At 59.7% G+C, this 9,679-nt stretch overlaps 1 protein-coding gene across 4 annotated transcripts; it reads right to left on the bottom strand.

The window, feature by feature from the left end:
• Positions 1-95: 95 nt before the first annotated feature.
• Positions 96-9,311, bottom strand: REXO4 (REX4 homolog, 3'-5' exonuclease). Of its 4 annotated transcripts, none has more exons than XM_034664780.1 (9): positions 8,952-9,311; positions 6,701-7,056; positions 5,300-5,437; positions 4,865-5,058; positions 3,612-3,700; positions 2,432-2,506; positions 1,880-1,954; positions 1,060-1,195; positions 96-223 (listed from the first exon to the last, which is right to left on the bottom strand). In XM_034664780.1, exons 1-8 carry the CDS (start codon positions 9,168-9,170, stop codon positions 1,064-1,066), a joined length of 1,278 nt encoding a protein of 425 aa, XP_034520671.1. In that variant the 5' UTR covers positions 9,171-9,311; the 3' UTR covers positions 96-223; positions 1,060-1,063. The 4 variants fall into 4 exon arrangements, with proteins under 4 accessions (XP_034520671.1, XP_019656798.1, XP_002920757.1 ...); XM_019801239.2 differs by lacking the exon at positions 96-223 and adding an exon at positions 264-698; XM_002920711.4 differs by lacking the exon at positions 96-223 and having other exon boundaries at positions 264-1,195.
• Positions 9,312-9,679: the final 368 nt, after the last annotated feature.

Below are 9,679 nucleotides of genomic sequence, written 5' to 3'. Positions count from 1 at the left end.
CCCCAGAGCTGCCCGGTAAATGGCGTGTTCCTTAGGCTTGGGGAGGAATGTCCACGTCACTCTTCTCCAGGGCGAGGCCCACGGCCTATGCCTGGCGCGGAAGCATCCTAGGGGCAGGACGGACCAGTGGCGCTCTGGGGGCTCGGTTCAGCAGGTGTCACGCCGGCTGCGGCCCTGGCCCAGTCAGTGTGGCAGCTGGACACAGCAGTCCTTTGGGGCCATTCTAAACGAGGGAACAAAGTAACGTCCACAGGCTCCATCTCAAGTAAAAACCGGCATTTATGTTAAATACCCTCAGCGAGTCCGGGCCCTCCTTGTGCAGCGGCCAGGCGGCCTGGTAAAGCCTGGGGCTTTATGCACCGAGTGCGACCCGCGGCTGCCCACTGTTCTCAGAAGACCCTCACACCTGGGTCAAACCCACACGATGCTCCGCCCCACAGCGGGGGGATCAGCACGTCTGTCCTAGATGCGGAGGGGTACCCGCCTCTGGGAGTGACTGCTGTCACCGAGCTCAGGCAACCCGAGCCTCACCGCCACACTGTGGGCCCTGCCCTTAAACTTGGCGGGTGGATACATGGGGAGGGGGTGGGGGGCTGAGGAAGGAACAGCGTCCTCGGAAAACCTCTCAAAGTCCAAAGGCAGCCACAGCTAACTCCGAGACGGGGCAGGGCCGAGTCCAGCGCAGTTCTTTACGTGACCTGAGGCAGAGGAAGGAGGGGCCCCCTCCAGGGAAGGTGCTGAAAACCCAGGGGATGACCGGGTACTTCCCACCCCTGGGACGGGGCAAATCCCTGCAAAGCTGCCGTCACGCTGCGGTGACAGCACGGCATAGGCGGCCCCGACCCCCCGTCCTGGCGGAGGGTCCCAGTGCCCCTCCACATCCGCCCAGGACACACTCCTGCCCACGCTGCCCGCCCCCCTGCGTGGGGGGAGGGGGACCAGGTCTCAGATGGCAAAATCAGAGGGAAGCAGTTCTCAGCAGCACACCCCCACGCCCTGCCACCAGGATGGGGAACATGTTTCGACAGAGTTGCCAGGGAAACCCGAGCTGTCCCGTACTTGGTCACGACCGCCCAGGGATGGAGACGCTGCCGCCGTCTGGAGCGGGGGCTGTGGGGCGCCTGTCCTGGGCCATACTCTCCCACTCCTTCTTCACCAGGATGTAGAGTCTCATTGCTGCCTGGGCGTCCTGAATCTAAGGGACACAGAACACCACTGTGACTGTCCCAGCAGGTGACAAGCACGGCCACGGGCCACCCAATCCCACAACTGCCAAGCCCGAGCACCAGACGCTGAGCACGCAAAGGAGAAAGCCAAGCAAAGGAGCAGTCTAGGGATTCGATCCTGGCCTGGCTTCGGCAACTCTGGTGCCCCACTTATGAGAGAAGAAAGGAACCCAAGCAAGAGCAGGGACAGACGCGCTGCCTTATGACGCAACACAGACGCACGGACACACAGATGCACGGACACACAGACGGGAGGGCGGGCTCTGAGCGCAAGGCGGGCCCAGGCCATGACGTGGGGGCTGGGTTCCACGGGCCAGAGGCCTAGCAGCAGCACTCCTCAGCCCCAACACTGGAGCCTGTCACAAGACCCGGAGGCCAGCCAGCCTGGGCGGCATCATCCTAAAAGGCCTTCCATCTAGATGGGGGCTTTTCCTCCAAACGACTGCAATAACGGTAGCTTTTTGTGTTCAAGCATTTATTAGCTGAACGCAAACATTCAGGATGTAGCGAACACTGCGTGAGCCCGCTCTACCAGCTCATTCATAGACCAGCAACCTCCTAAAAAGAGGTCATTCAGGCCCCTGACCGGGCACCCTGGCTGCAAGGCCAGGGATACCCCAATCCTGAGGACTGTCGCCCCAGGACACACTCACCGAACAGTGCTCTGCCTGCTGCACCCTGACCCCCAGGATCCTCTCTGCGAGCAGCTTCAGAGATGGCCTTCCACTCTGCGGGGGAGAGCGGACAACACACAACCATGCTGGGCTGCAGGCCTCTGCACCGGGCCAGGGTCGGGGCGGTCACCTCCTGAGCCCAACCCTGGGCCCCTCCATGTGCTTTCACCAGAGGCGCCATGGCCCCCAGGGCTGGTGACCCCCGGCGTCAGCCCGGAGAGGAGGGCCCGGGAAGGAGTATGCCTCTCCGCCTTCCAGCCTCAGGCCTCCATCTGCGGCAGGTCGGGGGGCAGCTGGGGGTCTCATCACAGATCGGAGCGGGAGCTCCGCTGTTCTTGCTCACGCTGACCTGAGTGCAGCGCTCAGCAGGACGCTTTCTCTCTTAAGCTTTCGTTTAGTTTCAAAAGTTAGAAGGCAACCCCAAACCATAAACCAAGCAGCCTTAACAGATAAGCTGTGAGGAGCCAGAACCAACCATTACGCGAACGGCAGCACGCCTGCGACGCACGCAGCCCCACTTCCTGTCCGTACCTTCACTTGACTCTTGAAGGGTTTGTATTTCTGTGTGTCCCGAATCTTCTTTTTTGGGTGATCAAGAAACAGCACCTGGAAGAGGAGAGTGACAGTCATGGCGTCGGCAGTGTGCAGCGGGGGGACCCCCTTCTCTCAAGTTGCCTTATGAGGAACCCCAACACAGAGCACGCTCCAGTCAAAGCGTATCAGTGTGAGCCGGACTTCTGACAGAACGTGATCATGCTGTCCAGAGACGACGGCCGACAGCAAGAACCCCGTTTTATGATAAAGACCCAATCAGGGACACAGGAGACCAATAGCCACCACCTGACAAGCAAGCACTGATCCTACGTTGTGAGCTGGTGTCCCACCTGCAGAAGTCAGGATGGTAACGGATCACAGTGGCTCATGGCACGACCTCAGGAGAGAGCCGGCCACGTGGGGAGGGAGCAGGAACAAGTAGGGCAGCCCCCCCGAGGGTTCATGGCACCGCATCGCAGTGGGCAGAGGACCCGCCGTCAGTTTCAACAGTTCAAAATTTCAAAAGGCAACGAACACTGACATTCAGGGGTGCCTGAAACATATGCAAAGCCCGGGGTTCCACGGCACACTATTTGAGAAGCCCCACGCCCAGGAAGGACAGCCTCCCATTCCGCCTGCCCTGCGCTCTCATCGGAACAGGCAGCTCAGTTCTGCCCACAGCAAAGACCCTCAAGGAGCAGAGGCTGGAGGCCACAGCCTCCAGAGCACCAGAAGTGGCCCCTGGAGCTTGCCCACCATGAGGGAGACAAGAGGACCCCTAGAGGGTCTGGCGGCCACAGGGGCCGCTTCCCCACAGACAGCGGCTCTGACCTCACAGGAGCACTAGGCCCTGGCCAGCTGGGTGGACAATAGAGGCAGCAGCCTGGCTCTGTGTACGTGGAATGTGCCAGAGCGGTAGGCAGGGGGCCTGGCACTAGATCCAGGCTGGCACCCAGCTCTGCCACGTGGACGCAGCGGGCACGTCACCTAACTCACAGCGCCTCGCTTCTAGTGCCTATAAAAGGAGCACGAAGGCCTCAGATGCCTTCTGGAGAACCGAGGAACTTCTAGCACTCCTCCCAGGCCACGGGCAGAACTCAGTAACTGGCATCCGGTATTGTGACGAAGGCCGAGATGCAAACCCTGGAAGGCCCTGGGAGGCATGGGGGTGCGGTACCTTCAGGTCGTTGTGCACCGCGTGTCCAACCAGGACCCGGCCCTTCAGCATGTCGGCCACTTCCTTCTGCACGACTTCCAATTTTTCTCCTGACAAGCAGAACAAAGAAGTGGTTTTGAGCGCCGTGTGCCGTGCGGGTGAGCCCCCCACACCAGCTCCGCCACAGCCGTGAGAGGGGCTTTCAGGAGCGCTTGCAGCTGCCCGACAGGCATTCTTAACTGCTGACTCTTGTAGGAACCAGGCTGGGATTTTGTGCTTTCCGACTGGAGATTAAACAGGAACGGTGCTTTGCCACAGATGGCGAGGAGGGCTGCGCCAGGCCCGGGCCCAGAGGAGGCGTGGCCTGCTTTCTCAGCCGATGCCCCCGCCAAGGGGTCAGGTCACTGCGCTTGCACCCTGTGACTCCGCCTGCCCCCCGACAGAGGAGGTTAGACCAGGGCAAGCCCACCCTGTGCAGGACCCGTCAGAGCCTAAAACTGAGGGGCTGGTCAGGCCAGGGCACCACTTGCTGGTCAGGTGTGCAGAGGGAACCTGAGGGGCGCAGAGAAAGGAGACCCTGTGGGCCGGGAAGGAGCAGGGTGGCCTTGATCCCAAGAGTTTCCAGGACCTCTCCAGGTCCCTAACTCAGAGTCGCCCTGGGGGCCCTTCTGTTCTTCCTCCCATGCGGCCAACCCACCAGAAATCCCTACGGACTCCCCTTCAGGATGCACCTGGGTTTGGGCCATCCCCCCCACCCCGGTCACCACCAGCACATGCCCCCTCTTCCTGTTTCCACACTCATGGGCCCAGAATCTCTTCTCAACACCACAGCCAGAAAGAACCTGCCAGAACCTGAGCCAGGCTCTCACCGTTCAGACCTTCCCATGGCTTTCCGAAGTCCTCACAAAGACGAGGCCCTACAATCTGTCCACGGCCCCTCCTGACCCTACACAGGCACCCACTCTCTGGGTGACACACAGGTGGGGACACAAATGTGCCTCAGAGGCCTCCGAAAACAGTCACCCCAAGCGAGGTAAGACTGTCAGGACTCTTGCTATGGCAAGTGCTCCAAACAGAAAAGGGACAAAAGGGAGAAAGAGAGGAGCTCCTGGCTGGCTCAGTCCATAGAGTGCACAACTCGATCTTGGGGTGGTGAGTTTAAGCCCCAAGGTGGGTGTAGAGGTTGCTTAATAAAAAATGATAATCATAAAGAAAAAGAGAGAAGGGACCCAGGCATCGCTTTTCCTCTGTGCTCGTCAGCCGGGAGGACCCACCCTGCTTGAGGTTCTCTGGCCGTATCCCGCTGACCGCCGTCCTGTAGTCCGTCACCGGCTGGGTGGGCTTGACGTACTTGTCATAAACACACTTCCCATACTGGTTCACAATGGACACTCGGGCGACGACGCTCTCTTCCCCCTTGGGGCCCACGCCCACCATCTCACAATCCATGGCTAAGGCTCTCGTCAGGCTGAAGGGAGCCAGAGGTTCCAGTTTGATCAACACAGCAGGAGCCAACTACCGGCACCTAAAGCTCTCCGCCCATCACCACCGCGCTCGTGGAACAAGCTCCCCACGCTCGGGCTCCTCGCGGGATGGGGCGGCGCCTGCCCGATTCAACTAGGGTTCAACTAGGGGAGAGGGACGGAGCTGCCTCCCAAAACCCTCGCCCTCCCGGGCTGAGCGCCGCCCGCGGCCCCGGCCCTGCATACCCGCCGAAGGCCTGCTCCTTCACCAGCGTGATGCTGCTTGCGCTCTGCCCCAGCTGCTTTCTTGCTATCCTGGCTGCCTCGGGGCCCAGGGCTGCCTCGATGTCTGCCGGGTCCACGTCATCAAACCAGATGTCTTCTCTAGAAGGGCAGAGAGAACAGGCCGAGCGCTGGTCAGGAGAGGCGCTGGTACAGTGGGGGGCCCGGCTACCTCCGCGGATTGCCAAGCGTGCCCTACCACTTTTCTGCTGCGTTACAAGACAGGCTCTTTATCCCAAACTTAAGAACGACAGATAAACACAAGGGACATAAGATGTAAACGTAAAAACCAGGTATAACAACTATCAACGCTTAGCTCTAAATTGAGGAAGTAGGCTCATTACTGAACGTTTAGAAAACACAAACGCAAGGACGATGAAATGCAAACAGACCACCCCCAAGCCTCCCCAGCTGGAGCGACCGCTAGGTCTTCACATCGAGGCCTCAAACTCAGATTCCACGCGAGGGTGTGCATTCCTGCCTGGCGAATGCCGTCTTTTGGGCTCAGCTGAATGTCATTTCCTTAGAAATCTCTTCCTGACCCCACGAGGGGACACGCTCCTCTGGCCATTTGCTCCACAAGCTTCTCCCTCCTTGGGTTTATCCTGACCACATTCACAGGATCGCTGGAATAATTTCAGTCTGGCCGTCTCTCCTGCTTGACTATCTGCCTCAAGCAGGAGGGCCTGTCGTGCCCGCTCCATTTCCAGAGGGCGTCCCTGGCACAGGGACACACGGCAGGCACTCAAACCCCTCTCTCCTGGAACCTTCAGCCACCGAGGTGACTCGCCACCAGCCCGACTTACAAACGTGCCACCTCCAGCTGAGCCACTCAGAGGCAGCCACAGGCTCCTGGCCTCCCTGCGTGAGTGACTCCCACACCCCTGCGCCAGGGACCCCATGGGGTCTGTTGAGTAATCACCAGGTGTTGAGCTGGCACGCTGCATCTCACACCCCCCCAACACCACAGACGACCACACCGCGGCGTGGGGGGTGTCACGAGCTTGCCGCCAGAGCACCCGACTCGCCAGACGCAGGAATGGGTCTCAAACTTGGGTCTTTCTGGCTCTGGCATGCGTTCATCCCACAAATCTTTATTGGAGGCCTACTGAGGGCCAAGCTCTGCTCTAGGCCCTGGAGATAGGACAGTTACCAAACAGACCTCACCCTCATTACGCCTCCATCCGGGGGAAAACAATAAGCCAAGAAACAGCAGCAGGGTAAGGTGCTGGAGGGGCTGCGGGAGGGGCCGCCAGCCTAGGCCTCCTGGAGGAGCCAGGCCGCAGTTGCTGGGAGTCTGTTCGCAGAGGTGAGCGGATGGGGGCCGCCAGAGCTCTGGCGCAGGCAGATGCCGCCTGTACTTACTCGGCGGGCAGGGCCGGAGGCAAGGCCGCAGTCACGTCCTCAGCTTTCCGCTTCTTATGCTTGACGTCTCCTCCTTTGGGAGGAATGTCGCCGTTTGTCCTTTTCTTGGCTCCTTTCTCATCGTGCTCTGCTGTGTTGGCCTCTGGGGGGGGTGCCGGCACCTTCCTGGGCCTTGGAGACCGTGAAGGAACAGCGCTGCCGCCGGCCTCGGGGTCTGTGGTCTCCGTCCCCATCTCACTTCTCTGTGCTGTATTTGGGGTCGCTTTTCTCTTTTGTGGGATAATCTTGGGCTGCTTTTCGGAATCCGTCTGAGAGACAAGAGGCTTTTCCGGGGCCTGTGCTTTTTGTTTCAGGAGCTAATAGAACCCAAAATAAAATACACGACACATCTGAATTTGGAAATCACGCACAAGGGATTGAAAACACTTATGTGTGAACTATACGTACACATACGTCAATCACATCTATGTACGTCCGCTACCCACATCACTGAGAATCATTTTCTTTTTTTTTTTTTAAAGATTTTTATTTATTTATTTGACAGAGAGACAGCCAGCGAGAGAGGGAACACAGCAGGGGAGTGGGAGAGGAAGCAGCAGGCTCCCAGCGGAGGAGCCCGATGTGGGACTCGATCCCGGAACGCTGGGATCACGCCCTGAGCCGAAGACAGATGCTTAACGACTGTGCTACCCAGGCGACCCATGAGAATCATTTTCAAACGGTGTGGGAAAAGCCCTTTTTCAGGCCCATCTGAAGTCACTTGTGGCAAAACGTGCTTCTCTGCTTATCTGAGAACAACGCACGATTTGACACTTGCATCCTCATTCCTACAAAACTTCCAACTGTGTTTTCCATCTGAAGTACCTACTGAATGACTAAACAGAGACTACGTCACTCGGAGCCCCAGGAGATAAGCAACCTGTTTTCCCATTTGCAGTTCATTTAGAGTTACTTCGCCCACAGATCAGACCAAGGAGCTGCAGCACGGAAACCACGTCCTTCACAAGATCTCTTGGTTCGCTACTGCTGTGCGGGTCTCAGAAGAGCGACGGAGAGTGTCTTGTCAAACTGAAGAAGGCTCAAGAGCGGCCAGTGGCCATGTTTCTGCTGTCGTACAAGAAGGGCTCTCGGCGTTCTTCTAGTCCAACCTTCCCCTGGTGCTCCGGTCCCCAGCACGGCTGTTCTCAGCCTCAGTGAAGAGCCTGGTTATGGGGCAGTGAGCCCAGACACGAGGACCTGGGTTTCTCCTTACTTGTTCCCACAACATTTGAACAGGAAGATTTGTTTTCGCAAATGAAGTAGAGAAAACACAGGTTTTCCCCATAATAACCACCCTTCCCACTCACTTACTCTTGCTTCACTTCCTTGAAAGAGAAAGAGGCAGAGTCACAACTGAACAAGTCGTACAGAACCCTGGGGTTTCCCGAAGGGACCTCATCAGTCCTGTCCCTTGAGACAGGTGGTTGGGGCCTCCCATCCTAAGACACCAGCCGTACTGAGAGGCTCCAGAAGCTTTTCTCTGTTGTCTGTCTTGCTCACCTGGAGGCTCTGGAACAGAGTCCAGAAAACCATGGAAGGCTCTAAAGGTCAGTAGTAGCAAAGAACACATACTGGTGCCCGAAATGTGACTCTGCACCCCTGTCTGCCACGTTTTTACGAGCTGTGTGACGCTGGGCCCAATACCACAAGCTCTGTGCCTCCGATTCCTCACTTGGAAAACAGCGACGACCACAGCTGCTAACTCCAAGGCACGCGTAGAGAATTACAACTGAACTACAGGGAACAGCATGGGGCAGAGAGGAACATCCACGCAGTACTGGCCCAGATACCGAGAAAGGCAGCAGGGCGCCACCCCGTGTTCAGGGCAGGGACTCCGGTGTGGGACCCGGTTCTGCTCGCCTGGACCTCTTCTCCAACCTTTCTGGAGCCCCCTTACTCGTCTGTAAACCCGAGGTGTTACCGGGGTCTACCGCATGGGGGGGGGGTGAAACAAAAACACGCACAGAGATGAGGTGGGGAGTCTGCACGTTTCGACAGCTGGGCACCTGGGGCGGCTGCCATCAACTAGTACTCGAAGGCGCTAGATATTGCTGGAATCCTCCCGACCAACGTCCTGCTGCTTGCAGGCCCGAGGGCTCGCGGTCTAACCCAACAAGCCGATCTGCCTGCGGAAGGCTTGCCTGCACGGCTGCCGCCGGGGCCCCACGCGTCTCTCCCCCGTCCTCCGTCCGCGCGACCCCGCCAGTCTTACCTCCTGCAGCGCCCTCCAGTTTTGGGAGAAGTCCTCTGGCGCCTTTGGAGGCCGCACCACGACGACGCTCGGGCCGCCTCCCGGTTTCTTGCTTGTTTCTCGCCCTTTGCTTTCCCAGAATCTCTTTTTCCTGCTTTTCTTTCGAGGTGGCTTCTTGCCAAGCGCCGGCGCAGCCAGGGGGTCACCCGGGACGCGCCTGGGAGTCTGCGCCTTGCCCATCCAGCCGCCGCCGTCCGGGGTCCCTGGGGCCCGACGCTAGCGCGCGACCGGAGCCCCGCCGCCCGGGCCCGGAGCCGGGCTTTGCCCACCGCGCGCAGGCCCAGACCAGCCCCCAATTCCCCCACTCCGGGGACACCCACCTCCCGCACCCCGGCAGCGACCCCGCGCGCGCCTGGGCACGTGCGTCCTCGTCCCCGGAAGTGCTCGTCTCTCCCCGACCCGCTGGAAACCGAGCCTTCGCCCCTGGTTCCGCACGGCCCGGGGCAGGGCGAGGTTCTCCGCCCGCCTGGGAGAAGGGTCACCGCCCCAGGGAGCGGCGTCGGGCTCCGTGACCGAGGGTGGGGTTCGGGGAGGCCCAGGATCTTCCGAGAACCGGGACGGGGATGAGAAACCAGGACGCCGGAAGAGAACTGGGGTGCCGCCGTCGGTGTAGCACCGCGGCTGGCCCGGCCGAGCGCGTGGGCACCGGCGGCCGCGAGGGGGCGCTGGACGGCAGGGGGGGGCGGGCG

Source organism: Ailuropoda melanoleuca, chromosome 7 (genome assembly GCF_002007445.2).
Source record: "Ailuropoda melanoleuca isolate Jingjing chromosome 7, ASM200744v2, whole genome shotgun sequence".
Lineage (NCBI taxonomy): Eukaryota > Metazoa > Chordata > Mammalia > Carnivora > Ursidae > Ailuropoda > Ailuropoda melanoleuca.
Note: the sequence above shows the minus strand (reverse complement) of the source record. Positions and strands in the feature narration are given on the sequence as shown.

Coding starts and splice junctions, on each gene's coding strand:
- REXO4 (XM_034664780.1), bottom strand. CDS start 9,170: ATGGGCAAGGCGCAGACTCCCAGGCGCGTCCCGGGTGACCCCCTGGCT. Junction 5,438..6,700: donor CCTCCGGCCCTGCCCGCCGA/GTAAGTACAGGC, acceptor CTGCCCTTCTAG/AGAAGACATCTGGTTTGATG. Junction 1,955..2,431: donor CCTTCAAGAGTCAAGTGAAG/GTACGGACAGGA, acceptor TCTCCCCCGCAG/AGTGGAAGGCCATCTCTGAA.